The 17106-nt window shown below is 40.0% G+C and overlaps 1 protein-coding gene across 1 annotated transcript in view; it reads right to left on the minus strand.

The window, feature by feature from the left end:
- Positions 1 to 17106, minus strand: part of TPPP (tubulin polymerization promoting protein) — a 59704-nt gene that overhangs the window by 7102 nt on the left and 35496 nt on the right. The window contains exon 3 of the mRNA XM_082295125.1: positions 9695 to 9848. Within this exon, the coding sequence (XP_082151251.1) occupies positions 9695 to 9848 (154 nt within the window). The remainder of the gene's footprint in view (positions 1 to 9694; positions 9849 to 17106) is intronic.

A 17106-nucleotide genomic window follows, 5' to 3' on the forward strand; every position in this document is an offset into this window, starting at 1 on the left:
CAGTCCCTCCATCATCTTTATGGTCCATTGCTGGACTTCTTCCAGCAGCTCCATATCATTCTTCTCCTGGGAAGCCTAGAGCTGAATGCAGCACTCCAGATGAGACTTCACCAGGGCTGAGCAGAGGGGAAGGAAGACCCTGTTTGCAGCCAAGATACCAGCAGCATTCCATACAGCAAGAACACCACTCAGGTTCATGTTCAACTTGGTGTCCACGTTAACTCCCAGGTCCATTTTGACCAATCTCCTTTCTATCTGCATAGCCTCCTGCATGTACTGGTGTGTGGGGCTCTGTAGGCACCTCATTCAAGAGATGGGACCATCACGGTTATCACAATTTATTACTTGAAAAATCAACAAGGCATCAGTCTCAGAGTCCATAGATTTAGAAACAAGTCGCCATAACTGAAGACAGTCACGAGTTTCAAAGTTACATGGCAATTTATAACTTTCTGGTCCAATAAGCAATTAACACAAAGCTTTGTTTTGACTTTGTAACCTATCACCTTTGGTATTTTTTACTGCATTGCGTCTGTTTCTCAACCAATAACTTGCTAGCTCACGTACACACATGTACTTCTATTATAACATCTAAATTCTTAACTTAAACTATAAAATCACATTACTATACTTAAAAACCCTTCACCATATCACCCAATACATATTCTTACTTATAACTATAGAAACACAGGTTTATAATTCTTCTGCTTAAAGTCTGTGTAGCTTTGCCACTACACCAACCCAAGCTCTTTCCAGGGGTGTAAATCAAACTCATTAGTCGCCATGGAAGTTTCTGCTTTTCTGTTTCCCACAGGGCTCTTCCTCGCCAATTGCAGGACTTTGCACTGCTTGCTGAGCTGGCAGAAGTTCCTGTCAGCCCGTATCTCCCACATGTCCCTCTGGATGGCAACCATCCCATCTGGATGACCTATTAAGCCACTCCTCCCAGCTCTATGTCATCAGCAAACTCACTGAGAGTATACCACACCCTGGCATGAATATGATTAATGGACTCAGTGGACCCCTGGGGTACACCACTGTTTTCCAGCCTCCAACTGGACTTTGCACTGTTCACCACCACCCTCAGGGCCCAACCATTCACCCTGTTTTCAGTCCACTTCAGTGTCTCCCCATCCAGCCCCTACAGCAACAGCTTGAGGAGCTGTGAGGCTCTTGTAACAGACCACATCAAAGGCCTTACTGAAGCCCAGGTAGACACTATACCACTCTCTTCTTCCCCTATCTCCTGGGGCAGTAATTCAATTGTAGAAATTTACAGGTCAGTCAAGCATGACTCTCCTTTGGTGATCAGCCATGCTGATTACTCCTGACAACTTTCTTGTCCTTCACGTGCCTGGATGCGATTTCTAGGATTAGCTGTACCATTACTTTCAGTGTCTTAACGTGAAAGGTTTATCCATAAATATTCCTCTATGAGCTGATGACTTATTTTTAGTGAACGGCCTTCATGAACTGAATGTGCAACCAACTCTTTTTATCAAAATGTTTTTTTCTGTTTCTGAACAACAAAACCAACTATGCAGATTAAAGTGGATATTGAGCAAAAGGCAAAAACAATTGAAAGGGTAGCTGTGAGCTCATTCTTCTCTACAACCCATCTGCTCATTTTTAATTCTACAAGGGTATTGGGAGACAAATAAAAAAGGTGGGGGGTGGGGGTAGAAAGCTGACCATCCTTCTTAAGTGAAGAAAAATGTAGGAAGAAATCTAGTGAAGAGCACAAAGGGCTGGATGAGGACAGTTTCCACATTAGTGAGTTACTACTCCCCTTTCTTTTTCACAATGAATCACATACAAATGATTCTGTCCTTTATAAAGCAATTCTGCTTGAAGTGTTTACTATCTAGAGTAAGTTATGTAATGTCTCTAGTTATATTATTCTAAAGGCAATAAATTCCTTGGAGCCAACCTCCTCCCTTTTCTTTCTGTTGAGACCATAGAAGCCTTCCTTTTCCAGCTCTTGCATATATGATTAACCATAAAGTTGGCATATCACAGAAGGTGCCCATGGACTTAAATTTTTTATTTTAGAAAAACTTTCTCATAGGGAGGAAGTTTTACTTAGCACAACATAATCAATCATTTAGTGTTCCAAATTGAGTTTATTCATTTTTTTGTGCATTTTTTGTTAGCAATTCAGCATATTTCCTCACTTTGTGTTAGTGTCGACTGAGAAGTGCTGCTAAAAGAGCAAGGGGCTTGGAGCATGTGACATACATAGAAAAGATGACGGGAATGTGTTTATCAAGACTCAGAACAAAAAAAAGGGGAGACAAATCTTATTCCTGTCCTCAACAGAGTGATTATATTAGAAACAGAGACAGTTCAGGAGTAAACAATAACAGACATGATTTGGAAGATACGAAATTCCAACTAGACACATAAGAATTTTTCACCACTGTGGTTGGTCAAGCCTGGAAAGAGTGGGGGATTCTCTGTCCCTGAGGAGTATCAGAACTTAAAATTACCAAGTCACAGAACAATTTAGGTTGGGAAGAACCTTTGAATATGAGTCTTTATCTAGATAAAGCCCTGCTTACAGCAAGGCTCAAACAGGCTTACACAGAAACTTCTCCAGTCGAGTCCTGAAACCCTCCAAAGTTCCACAGCCTCCATGGGCAACTTATTCCAGTGTTTGACCACACTGCAGGTAAGTAAACAAAACAAAACAATCCAACATCTCATCCAAATTACACATTACCAATATTTCAACTTCTGTCTCTCGTAAACAGCCCTCATACCAAAGACAGGAAGTGAAAGCTGTAGTCTTTGAACCCTGGAAACCTTAACAAATACCACATTCCTCCCTTGCCCTTTCTTGGGAAAGACAACTCTGTAAACTTACACAGATTTTGTCTTCTACTTCAAGATAACTAATGAATCAAGAAGCAGTTTACAGAGCAAGCAACACAACCCATTTCATCAATTTGAGAATTTGAACTAGTTTCAGAAAGGTATTATCAGTCCTTAGGAAACTGAAATGAACTACCGTAAAGAGGAAATAAGAGCACAGAAGTCAAGAACATGTATTTTATCTACACTAGTACAGAAGTATATAGCAGTTTGCTGAAGGAAAATATATCCACTGAAAGTTCTGCAGCTGCACTGGATTGGCTTGTTTGCAGCAGGAAAACTGCATGAATTTTATGGACTCAAAAGACCCCATAAAATCAACTTTTGTATTAAAAGGCTAGAAGCATCATATGAATCTAGTGCCACAGTCAAGAAAATAGGGTAACAGTGTGAGACTGAAAGATTTCCTGCACTTTCAGGACTTTTCCTTCCAGAACAAAGTTGAGGCAAAGAAGAAGAAAGACAATTCAGTGCTGCCAAGGTAGGGTTCCTCATTTTCTGTCAGCACACATTACCATCCCTTCTAAAAAGCTCACAGTTCTCATCCCAAGCAAATGCCACAAAAGCTTTGCACCTGGCACAGTGCAGTGGGCTCCACGAGCAGGGCAGTGCAGTGCAGCACCACGCACTTGCAGCTGCACGGGGCTCACTTCTGCAGCACCACACCCCTGGCAAGCTCGCGGGAACTCTGTGCCAGGCGGCTCTGCACACAGCATGGCACCATTCCCAAAAGGCTCTCCACAACCAATTCCTGGGAAGGAAAAGCACCAGGAAAACCTACTGGACTTCAGGAATATCACATATTCAAAACAGACACCGAGTGCCCTCGCTTTCACAACGAACTCTTGGCTCCACTGAAACAACTTTGCCTGAAGATGTTTTCCACCGCTTGCCACCACTGACAAAGATGCAGGTTCGATTTAAAGCTGTTCCACAGCTTAGGCAGAAACTTAATGATGCAACACCCTGCAGCAGGGTTTTCTGGTTGGTTTTCTTTCCTGAATTACAAATGCCCAGATAGTACAGAAACAGTCCCTGCCTGCCTGAGGGACTGACTGTGCCTTTTCAGCAATCAGTGCTGGGACTGCGTGCACTGCCAAGAAGGATGGTGACAGGCAGTAGGTGAGCTGCTCATTACTCCTCACCACAACATCTTAGCCACAGCACTTCTGGCTACACTGTCACCCACAGTCAGCTTTCCTCACTGAAACTGAGTGCTTTCCTACATCTGCTCCTTCAACCATAACAATTCAGTATCTAACACCACATCTTCCTAGAAAAAGTTGCCATGGAGATTTCTTTATGGAATTAAAATGTTCTGGGAGCCTGCAGAATCAGCACCAACATTCACAGTCTCAGCAAGGCTTAGAAAATTATTGGTCTGCTGGTAATATCCACAACCTTCATAAAAATGAGAAACAGAAAATGACTGTAACATGGAAAAAAATTTCAAAGGGAAAGTTTGCCCTTTTTTGGGGGGGATATTGTACCAGAACTCCCTACCCAAAATTGTATTTACTTGGTTTTTACATTCATGGGAATACATGTACATTCATTAAAAGTCTGCACAAAGTCAGAAACCGAGATCAAGCTTCAAATAAAATTTGGATTTTGTTTGTGTTCCTTCAGTTTAGTGTGTACACAGACACACTCAAACAAAAAAAACCAATAAGCAACTCCAATAATGCCAGAAAGTGATACCATTTTAACTAATCCTGGTGAGGACTTTCAATTGAGTGGTTCCCAGTAACGCCACTCAGGTGATATAATATTCCAAGTCCAAACTTTATATACTGTACATAAACCTTCTCACCAACTAGGAGTCCAGCCAGAGCTAGAGCTAAAGACATCAAAAAGGTGCCTTACATAGGCACTTCTATGTAAGACTCACTTCTAGCCAACAAACTCACATTAATCTCTCAAATCTGCCTGACTCAGGTGTAGCACCAAGAGAAGACCATGTAATGCCCAGCCGTAAGGGCAGATCAGGTGTTGCCCATTTGGCACCTACAAGAGACCCTTTCCTTTCCTCCTCTGTAAGATTAGCCCCTTAACTCCAGTTCTCCAGCATTTCAACAGTGCAAGTCATTACATGGTCCCAACTCGTCCTGATTAACATGACCTTCCACAAAGCTAAAAACAGTGTGCCAACACTTCCCTGAGGAGGAGTTTTTCATTCATATTGATGCTGAAGACAAAACAGAAAGGGAAGTATATTATTACAGAGTTACTTTTTTATTTTAAGTGAGGGTGTTGCTGAATCCTTCTTACAACCAGTCTTTAATGAGACTTGTTCCAAAGCTAGATGCTGTCAAAATAAGCCTTTCATAGACTACAATCCTTCTTCCTCATTTTTTTTTATGTATTTCCTGAAGAGCCTCTATTCATCCAGTGCAGCCCTCCAGTCAGAAGAGCTGTGTTAACACACCTGCACAATCCCAATGAAACACATCTCTCTGACTAATTTGCCCTGCTTTCCCCATACTATATGCTTTTGTGTGCAGGCGTAAGAGATGGACCATGTCCTGCTGCATTTACAGAAGGGCAAGAGCCTCCCCTGTCAGGCTTGTCACCCAGACATATCTGCTCTGCCCCTTATGATCTTTCATCTTCAGGTTATGGTAACCTTCCATACCCAGTCTAACAGTCTCCTCAGCAGATCAGTAAGCCTAGTTTGTCAAGTTACTCTTGTTCCACTTCGTTAAATTTATTCCATCCCTGCTGAGTAGCCCTCATTTCTCTGGTCCCAGAAGCCAAAGCCCCATCTTCAACAGAAGCCATACAGTCCATGCCTGCCCAATCTTTCCTCCTCCCTGGATTGGGAAGACAAAATCTGAGCTCCATACCCATCAGCCTCACTTCCAGACCTCTGTAGTTTCTCTTTATATGTTCCAGGTTAACTCCAGAGCAGTACTCTTGGTACCCACAAGGAAGAGGAAGAAGAGGTCCATGTTAGGAGGCTGGACAAATATTGTCCAAGCATCTGCAACAATCCCAGATCCCAGCACCTACCAAGCAGTAGAACTCCTGAGACATCGGGTGAGATCAGAAAATACATGCCTTAATCATCCATGAGAAGAATCTTCAGTGATCTGTGATTGGTACCCATTACTCCTGACTCCAGGTACAGCACTGTTGCTAGAGTATAGTGTCACCCATTCCGGAACAGGGAAGTGTAATAACACATGAGATATTGGGGATGGCAAAATCTTCCGTGACTGTTCACTCAACTCATTTCCAGATTTTCACTAACACACAGCTCATGTTAAGGCCTGATGTAACCACAAATCTGTGGCCAGCTCTCATTCAACCAAGGATCCTTAAAAGAACCTGTCTGTTCCCACAGTGTGAGACCGTGCTGGTCACCACTACCACTCATTTTCCCTCTTTTGTGTGAACACTAAATTCAGGCTCAGCTGGCTCTGATGGGTCTTGTTGATCCTCACCAGTGCTCAGGATACTGTATGTATTCTGAAATTGAAGACCTGCAGGTGGAGCGTATCTATGACTTTTTGCTGCCAGACGCCACAAGCTTTCAGCCTTCTCTATCTCAATAGTCTCTGTCCACTTGGTCTCCAGCTGTCACTCCCTCCTGACCTTGTGTAGCTTGGGTTTTCCACAAATACCACATCAGTCTCCTCTTCATCTTCTCCCGCCATCTGGAATCTCAGGACGTTGACCACAGCACGTCTCCCACAAGAGTGGCCACCACTGCCCTGACCTCCATGAAGACAGAGGAGCTCTTTGAAGCATGCAACATGGATATAGGACTTCTTCCTAATGGAGCCAAGGACTCTGATGTGCTAACGGCAGTCCTGCAGACTTCTTCTACATCTTAATGGATGTCCATGTGCTGGATAGTATGTCCTGCAGCTTTTTCAGAATACTACTGTATAGTCCTCAAGCAGATCCACATTGTCTTAAGTGGAATTTCTAGGCCTCTTTGCACTTCTGCTGCAACAACTGTTTTGTCTCATTTACCACACTCTGTGGGCTGCACTCTGGCTTCCTTGCTCTTGCCCTAACAGGTACATTTTGGCGAGAATATGATCTTGCCCACATCAACATCTCCCTGAGTACCCATCACCCAGCTTTTAAAGTGCTGCTGCTGCTGTACTGCCCTGCCACCCATACTCCTCTCACGGTGAATCTGACTGGACTGAGCCCTAAACAACCTGATCTGGCTTTAAGTAAGCCCTCTTATGAACAGAAGGTTTGAGTGAGATCATCCCAGATCTCTCGCACTTGAAATTGTTCTGCATTTCTATGTCAAGGACCCTGATGAATATACACTGAAGTTCAACTGGCTTTATTTTAACAGCAAGCAATGAACAAAGCAAGGATCTGTTACACTGGAGATGTAGAAATGCATTCAGCATTGTTACGGCACACAGCTTTAGGAACAGGAAAAGAAAGAACCTCAGTTTTGCTCTTTGCAACCTTTGTGTAGGAATGAGGCCAATTAAAAGGCCCTAGATATCATTTACATGACTGTTTACAAGCTGTCCAAGTTACATGGCCTGCACTGTATATTCTATTGACAGACCACTACCAAGGGAGCTAATAAAGCCACTGGCTTCATTAAACTTTATCACTTTTCTGTTGTTTTTCTTCCTGTGTGACAAAGTCAATCATACATGTTCTGTTGCAAGATTAGAAAGTGGCCTAAAATTCACTCAGTTTCAATGTCTGGCTGCTGAGCCTTCTCAACCACATCAACCACAAGCAGGGACTTTTGTAATTCTACAACATTCTGTAGGAAAAGAAAAAATAAACAGAAAAAAATAAAAAATCTTCTATCACTTCTATCACAACAACATGCACTAAAATCCTGACTGTCCAATGTGGAGGTAAATTTTCCAACTGTCCTTTTGCAGGAGTGCTTTCTCCAGGCTGACATTTAGTCCAGACATACTGCCCCTGCCGCCTGCCTCCCCAAAATACCCAACACAGAACATAAGGAGCTAAGACTCAAAAATCCCCACATGCTGCTGAAGTATTCTTATTCACAAGCTTCACTTAATCACACTTTCAGCCTGCTCCCTAATATGTTTAGAGTAATGTGTCAGTAATCACATAAAGTTTTCTGTCTGAAACCTGAACCAAATCTACATGACCTATAGCAGAGTTTTACAGAGCAGGGCACACACTACATGGCATGACTGAATTACCCTAGAACTTTTACGAAAAGCTTAATGTAACTTTGTCTAACCATACAGAAAGCAGCACAAACTAAAATTTCCACAATATCGATTTCCCAAAGTAAATAAAGCATTAGAAAGCTTGTACAGAGATTTCACATATGCACTCCTGGGTTGCAGAAGGAGAGTGGCCATCTATTCATTTACTTACTTTAATGTCTTTAATTGCCAAGTTTGTGGGTCACTTTTACCATCCAGGAACTAAATTAGCACGACAAAACAAACATGAAGCTTGGTTTTACATACACACACACACATGCTCCCTGCCTGCAATCTCCCTCCTTTTTAAACTCTGCCTCCTGCCCCTTACTTTTCCAGATAGCAGAAGATATTCTGATCCCCCTTTCTTCACTTTAACTCTCCCCAGAACTGCACATATTGAACAGTCAAGCTTCACATTGCTGGCTCATATTCCCCCTTCACTCTTTTCCGCCTGCTGCTTGCACATACTTATACCTCTGCAGAACCTATATGACACTACTCTGCATCTGCAAAGCTCTCTCATCCATGTCCCCCACACAGAAAGAGGCTGTTCCCCTAGTGGTAGACACAAACCATTTCAATGTCTGCCTGCTGAAATACCAAAAATGGAATCAGGAGTGAGGCCTAGAATAACGTACACAATTCAAACCAAGAATCCCTGAACAGATGAAGTTGTTATTCAAATTTACTAGAGTAAGTGAAGAAAAAAAAGAAGGTTCAATATTTTAAGTCTGTATCAAAATTACCACTTGTTTTAAATGAGAGTACAAGAGTAATAAAATAAAATCTTGCAAAAAGCTGACTATTTTACAACTCAAAAGAGATCTTTCCACTTGATACTTACACTGATCATTTGCAGAGAACCAGTTTCTGAAAAGATTATATTTTCGTTCACAGCTTTACAGGCAAAATTCAGAAGCATCACAAATTTTAAGCAGAAGAACTAAACCAACAGAACTATTCAAGTATAGTACTGAGTATCTCCTAAAATACTGGAAAAAAGCTTGCCTAGCCTGGTCACCTAAAAGGACAACCAAGCTTATGTACAGCATGCTTTATAGCTTCCTTTTCACATACAAAGCTTAATACCAATATTTTAAAATTAAAAAGAAAGAATATTATAGCTCTGACAGACTTGGAGCAAACAAGAAACAAAGACCAGACCACATGATAATTATTCCCAGATTTCCAGTGTTCTGGGATTCACATGGTGTAATTAAATGCATTTTAAGATGCTTTTGCTGTAGTCTTTTTGGTACGTCACAAAACATCTTAAAACTTTTTTATCAAGGCTCTAAACTTAATGTCCTTCTACACTTTTTGATTTGGATACACCACTCTTCATTAATGTTTCATTGTTCTAAGCATACAGAAGAGCTCAGGATATTCCTGAGGTGCTACTAGGTGGTAGTACAATTCCTAGAAGGAGCAATGACAGTGCCACACAAGAATACACAGTAGTGCAAAATACTCAGTTGTTGCATAGTCTTTGCTCCCATTCTGCTTAGCAGTTGCTGCCTTCGGGCTCATGGAGAAATTGGATTTGTGGATTGTAAAGGGAAGCAGATGAACATAACAACACTGCAGTAGAACAAAGGACAGGTAGAAACAATCTGTCCATTAGACCAGTAACATACCGTTACTCCAGTTAAACCTGGGCCTTTTCCTTCAATTAGTTTATATATTTCTTGAAGTGCTTCCTCATCACTTTTGCCTTTAAATCGCTTCTTGGAGAGTTCTTGAAGAGCTTCCTTAAACTGCTCAAAAGTAATAGTTCTTACAGACTTTCCCCTGTTGAAACACACAGCAATTGAAAGAAATTACAAGACAGTACAAAAAGCATTCCAAGAATAGCAGAATGGTTTCAGTTTACTGCAATGAACAACAGAAAACTGCAACAGAACAGGAAGACCCATGCAGCCAATTTATGGTGTCAAATAGAACACATCCCAGGAATATCACTTTTTTTATATGTACATCAGTAGACAGCACTTCATAGACTTCCCTTGACGAATGTTCAGAAATAAAAAGGAAATAAAGGGACTGGGCCTACTGTCAAAATGCCTGCAGCTCATCAAATTAAATACAGTCTCATTTGGTTGATCACTTATAAAGCCTGCATGTATAAGACAAGAACTGAAGCATCTTAGTCTTTTTATTTACTACTTTTTTATTCCACTTTGAATAACTGGTTATCATATTATTTACAAGTCACCATGTATTCACAAGTAAATTAATTCTACTGTTGCATAAAGCAAACAATTGAAAAGCATTTAAAAACTTGAAATTCCTCCTCAATTGAAGACTGACAAATTTTCAAATGAAACATTTGAATTCAATACCTGTTTTCCTTCGTAGACCAGCACCTTCAAAAAACATTCACAGGTACACAGAAAATACAATACAGTAGACCAGTAAACTCACGAATACTCCCAGAAATCTGGAGCTGTAGTTTTCACTAATAGGAAGACCATATTTTCACATTAGTAGATTACTTACCTATATTTACTTTTAACTGAGAGGATTTTGCTGTACAAGTGTGTGGTGCAAAATCTGACTAATGGGAAATTTACACTTTACGAACACCAATTTATACCATCATTCCTGCAGATCTTTTTTGGTCCATCACACCAAAGGGTTCAGTTGATAGAACTCTTACAAAGCATTCACTACAGAGATGTGTTTAACCAAAAGGAGGTTAATGCATGTTTGTTTTCTAGCATTTTAAAATATTTAGTTCAGGCAGGAGATAACGTTGTGGAGTATACACTGTTCTACTCAATTCCCTAATATTAAACAAGTTTTAGTGTTCCTCATTTTAAAATCCATTTTAAAATTTTAAACTCACAGCATTAATGAGTTTACTCACCATTTAAAAAAACCCAACTATTTTAGTTTTTATGAATTACAGCAGACACAAACCACACCTTTCCCTGTATTAGTAAATTACAGATTCTCTGATCTTTTGAACAAGAATTTACACCCCAAAATTTAGCAGATCAAAACAGAACCATTTTGAAAAAGATGTTTTGATACTTATGTTGATATAATCTTAAATAGTACCATCTTCAAAAGCAGAAAATGTTTACAACATTACAAAACTCTCAAAGTTAAAGTAATATTTGAGAGTCCACGTTGCTGGGAAACATGCTACTACACAAGCTTTGTTTGCTGCTTGAGCACTTCTTTTTATGCCAATTTAGAGAACATTTCAAGCAAATCAGGGGAAAAAAATAACCAAGCACCACCACACAACCCAGACCAGTCCTTTCAACAGAGACAGCTGTTTATATAGGAATAAACAGTAGATGCTAGGATAGTGTGTGCTTGCAACAGAAATCTCAGGCTAGAAAAGCAGTATATAGAAATCTAATTTAAATTCAAGTGTCAAAAAGACCATTATGAAGGGAATTTCAGTGGTATGTCATGGATTTATCTTTGATCTTCTCTTACACACCTTCAGTGGTCAAATCCCTCTCAGCTGGAGGATGCCTCCACTAATGAGAAGGGGAAGTGAGATTTCTGGTTTAGCAACCAACAACTATAAAGGGATTCTGACTCAATTAACTAAACAAAAAATGAAATTTTATCCCAGGCTTTTAAAACAAGGAGAAAATGGCTATTCAAAACAAAATTCTAAGGGAAACACTTTACATAATTGTAAACACAAAGGGAACCCTTTATATAATTGTTCATTACTAATAATTCTTTATTTTCAGTGCAGCCCAACATATGTAGCAAACATCAGCAACCCCCACAAAATAAACTTGATGTGTTTTTTGACCAAACATTGCTGTTTGCAACTACTTGTCTGCTTTAGGTAAAGCATGTGCTGGAGTATCTCACAGGATTAGCTAGCAAAAGAACATCATGACACTAGAAATGAAGAATATAATCCAGCATTTCATTAATCAGAAAGACACGTGGAATAAACTGCACCTGGAATTTCTCCAGGATTCTCATTAATAGGATTAACATCCCTCTTCTGATTAAACATGTCCAAGAACTTTTAAGTAGCTCAAGAGGTCAAGACTTCATTTTGTTTTGCCTCTCATATAAAAAAAGAAAGCATTGGCAATCACTGCAAAGCTTCAGCACAACACCCTAAGGCCCTAAATTCTCTACAGACTCACAGCCAAGTCTAGCCACACAGGCCTTGCAAAGGCAGTTTTCTGCAGCACATAGGTTTAGTTTGGATCATCAGTCAGGATCATCGCAATGGGAAAGAGAACGAACATTTTCAACAAAACCAGCAGAAATTCGTGTTGACTTGTTTATTTTTCACAGAATATTCTGAGCTGGAAGGGACCCACAAGGATCATCGAGTCCAATTCTTATGTGATCAAACTCATGACCTTGTTGCTATTAGCACCATGCTCTAACCAAATCAACTGATCTCAGGGTTTTAGTAACACATGAAGATTTTTTTGGTTCACATGCATTAAATAGAACAGCATAACTTTTTTTGTGTGTGAATTAAAAGGAAAAATACATAAATATGGCTGTCAAAGGGAACAAAGAACATTTGGTCTAAGATAGAGGTATACCTACTGCTCACATTTGGTCTTTTCCCTGTCACTTACACGGGGCAAGGAAATGAGTGGATTTTTCCCCTTCAGCTTAAGGTATAAGGCCAAACTGGACACATATAGACAAATGTAGTACTGCAGCTAAAAGAGAAACAAATGGGCATTGTAGCTGATATTCTCTACCAGGAACAACATTAACTGGAGTGATGTTAAAAATAGGATTGAGAGTAAAGGACTTTTACAACTGTATCCCCAGTTTCCTAAATAAAACAGCTTTAATTTTGAAATGTGTTATCTTTTTCTACACTCCAAAAATACCCCCTCTCACTCCCCCATCTATTACAATATTATCAAATCCACTTGTATAGCATCGTAATTAACTCCAAAACTCTACAGTTGCAACATATGTCAAGTCTTGTGGAAAACCCCAAGAACACAACGTGCTCTGGCACTTTTGGTATGTGAGGTATGGTACATGTATGCCATGTACCAGCATCTAAATTACCTAGCAGCAATCCTACACCCCTCCTGTCTCTAGAGACAGTCTTGAAGAGCTCTGAGCAGTTGCTGTCATCATGACTACTAACTACTACAGCATGCTCCCCTCGCTTCTGTTTGTACAGTCATGGGTTGAATGTATAGGAGACCACTGATGGAGTAGGTAGAAATGACAGAGGAAAAGTCTTTCAATCAACCTTGATTTACACTCTCTCCAATCCAGGTCCACAAAAACACCCTAGGGATAATTACTTGGGAGTACTATTGGATGGAAAATTGGACATGAGCCAGCAACATGCACTCACATCCCAGAAAGCCAACAACCATGTCCTGGGCTGCATCAAAAGCAGCGTGGGCAGCAGGGCAAGGGAGGGGATTCTGCTCCTCTACTCTGTTCTGGTGAAAGCCCACCTGGAACACTGCATCCAGCTCTGGGGTCCCCAGCACAGGAAGAACATTGACCTGTTGGAGCAAGTCCAGAGGAGGGCCACAGAGTTGACCAGATAGAAGGAACACCTCTGCCATGAAGAAAAGTTGGGAGAATGAGGTTCTTCAATCTGGTGGAGACATGGATCCAGGAGACCTTACTGCGGCTTTTAGGGGGCTTACAAGAAAGGATGGGGGCAGGCTTTTTAGCAGAGCTGTTGTGATATGACAAGGTAATGGCTGTAAACTAAAATAGGGTAGAGTCACACTAGATATAAAGAAGACATTTTCAGGAGGGTGGTGAAACACTGGAAGAGGTTGTCCAGAGAAATGGTAGATGGCCCATCCCTGGTCAGGTTGGATGGGGCTACGAGCAACCCGATCTCAGGCAGTATGTCCCTGCTCACTGGGGGAAGGGCAAGGTGGTGGTGTTCACCTAGACAATCTGTAAAAGGCTCCCTCCAACTCAAACTATTGTATGAAAAATTATAATCCTATGAACACTGCATAACACACAAGGCTGTCCCCAGTTAATTTTCACCTGTTCACATTCAGGATACCCCTTCCTTATACCAGCTTTTCAGACCTCATGAACTAAAGAAAAAAACCCCAACCCATAACCCCCCAAATAAACTAATTCCTTTCTATTATGCAACTGCTACAAAGAATCAGCTTCTTTGTCTATATTTGTAACTTTTTTTAGAAGCTCATTATAAATACCTCGTTTCCATGGGAATAGCAAAACAAATATATTCAGTTCCATTTTCCAAGTGTTACAAGTTCAAACAACTTGTCGACAATTAAGTATGCCAAGGGTGATCGCTCAGCTCTGAACACTCATCTCTTAGGTTTAGCATTCCAGAGAGTTAGTATAGAAACAAGAGAAAAAACTGTACATTAAAAAAAAAAAAAACAAACTAAAAAATCAGACATCGGAATGAAAATTAAAACTGACCAGAAAATAAAACAAAATGGAAAATAGCAACAAACAACAAACAAGGAAGGAGGGAAAAAAGGTTTTTACAAATTTAGGTGTCATAAGGTTGGCCACATCAATGAAAAGAACAAAATATATGATGGACAGTAATACTAAAATATTTTAAAGCCCTATACTTCATTATGACACAAAGAAACCTTTATGTTTAGAAAGGATACATTCTTACATACCATTCTATTTTAAGCTCTGCTTCTTACAACAAACAGAATTACTCTAATGCATCATCCTTCAGTGGTGGAAACGGTGTTCATGGCACACTAATGACAACCTCCTGTATCTATGCCTACATTTGGGAACAGAATGAACATACTCAGAAGAATTTTAGGAAGCTTCCCATCACTTCCCCTTCCTTGGTAAGTCTGTCCACATGTGGCCACTACATATTGGGAGATTCTGAAGTTTGAAATCCTCAGTTTGCTCTTGGGAGCCCAAGCTCACCTATACAAAAGCATCAGTTCTGTGTCTAGACATTAGCAGAGTAAACAAAGTGCGAAGTATCAAACATTGACCCAAAGTAGATTGGAACAGCAAGTGATGCAGTTTTCATTTGCAAATATTACTACTAACAGTGCCTTGAATTCTTAAGTGTGAAAGTGTACTGCTGCAAATGGATACTTGAATACTACTTGGATTAACAGTTGTCCACAACTTCAGCTGAAAAGCTACACAATTACACTCCACACACCCAATACACAAAATTCTTGGCTAGTATTAGAGACCTTCATCTCCAAAGCACTAAAACAGCTCAGTACTAATACAACAGTCTACAACTTAATAGGTCCTGATGTAATCTCCAAGCTACCCAAAGTCATCCCAAACTCCCATCACAATAGGACGTTTTTCTATTTTCTTACATTGAAGATAGGAAGGAAGATGTAGAACTACTGAGAGAAGCTTCTATTTTTGTTAGCATGCCAGGGAGGATTACGGCAGGATACAATAATCAGGACTGTTCTGCTGTGGAAATTGTCATCCACTCACAAAGGTCTAAGGAGTATAGTTGGTCTGACAAGGCTCTAAAAACACCATAACTAGAGGTGGGAGCCCAACAAATGTTTTTCCATAAACTCTAACAGAAGGAGTTTTGTTTGTAAGGTTTATTTATTCTAAATTCACCAGGGACTTGGGTGTCTTGATCAACTGAGCAGTCAAGTAAAACTCAACAGCATCTTTTCTTGTAAAGCAGAACAGGACTTTGAGCACTTCCTGTATTTATTCTCTTACCAAGGCAGTCTCATTCATTCAGAAAACAGAATGAAGGACCAGGCTGGCAAGAGAATGCATGAGCAGCTTATTTATCACAGTTTCTGACTTACTGGCACAATAAGACTGATCAGGCTATTTCTGATTTGCCACTATTGCTCCCACATCTACATAGGCAACTGCTAACCAGTATTAAACATTTCTAAATTATCAGAAGTAATCATTGAAAATTATTCAAATTAATGATATAAAGGCATCATCACTGAGAACAAGACCATTAGTCAGGCGTTTCATCCTAAGGGGGTAACCAAAGGCGTATTTCATGATGATATTCAGCCCTGACTTCAAACTTCAGCTGTTTCTCTTTTATCTTAACAAGCCATACTAAAAACTCACTACAGCTGAAACTTACTGATTTTCACACAAAGATTTTTCTTATTTACCACTTTACAGCAGCAACTTTATTATTATTACTGTTACAGCCCAGAGCATTCACCCCTCTTTGTTTAGTAGAACAGATATTTTCTCTTACTTGCTACTTGTAAAAACACCAAATCTTCATGATATGGTCCATAAACATAATGTATGTCGATAACAATTGCTAGTGGTATTTGTACTGTACACTTTGACAATCATAAGGTACCACAGACAAATTCAAATTCCTTGAAGCAAAATAGGTTTGTACTGGTCTCTGCAAAATACAACACTCAGCTAACAGATGTATTTTTTTTCCAAAAATGTCTGCTGTAACATAATCACAAAGTTCAAGGCTGTTTAACCAAGAAGCAGATTATGCTGCAGTGCTGGTGGTTTATTTTTTTCCTTTTGTGGTTTACAATTTTCACTTTCTCCTCTCTTATACAGCTCTGAATTTTTGCTGACTATTAGCATGATAATTCATAGCCAAGAAGCCCTGAACTAAAGGTAGGTCCTTAAGTAGCTAACCAGGCTGGTAGAACCTTGCAATCTAATGGAGTATTTAAGATATCCTGTGAAGGTCTGGTTTTTGCTACGTATCAGTCAAGAATAAAATAAAAAACCTGTTAGATATATAGTGCAAAAAAAAAAACCCTTAAAAATGAAAAAGAGAACATTTTCTTGGATTAAACTGAACAATGTATGATTAACCCAAGGCACAGGCTTGTGTATAAATTTTACAAATACAGCTGAAGACAGATGAGCAAACGAAGAAAGCTACTTTAATACTGTCAGGGTATTTGCACTGCACTAACAGCTCTAAAGAGACGTGGTTAATAAAACAAAATTAAGGTAACAAAACTTCGGATATCACCTCACATCAGACTTCTGCCCCAATTAATGTGTAGAACTGGGATACTGAAATTAGACATCTGTGTGTTGGTTCAAGCAGGAGTAATTTGGCAAATTGTGAGGAAAG

This window comes from Coloeus monedula (genome assembly GCF_965178545.1).
Source record: "Coloeus monedula genome assembly, chromosome: 1".
NCBI classification, from domain to species: domain Eukaryota; kingdom Metazoa; phylum Chordata; class Aves; order Passeriformes; family Corvidae; genus Coloeus; species Coloeus monedula.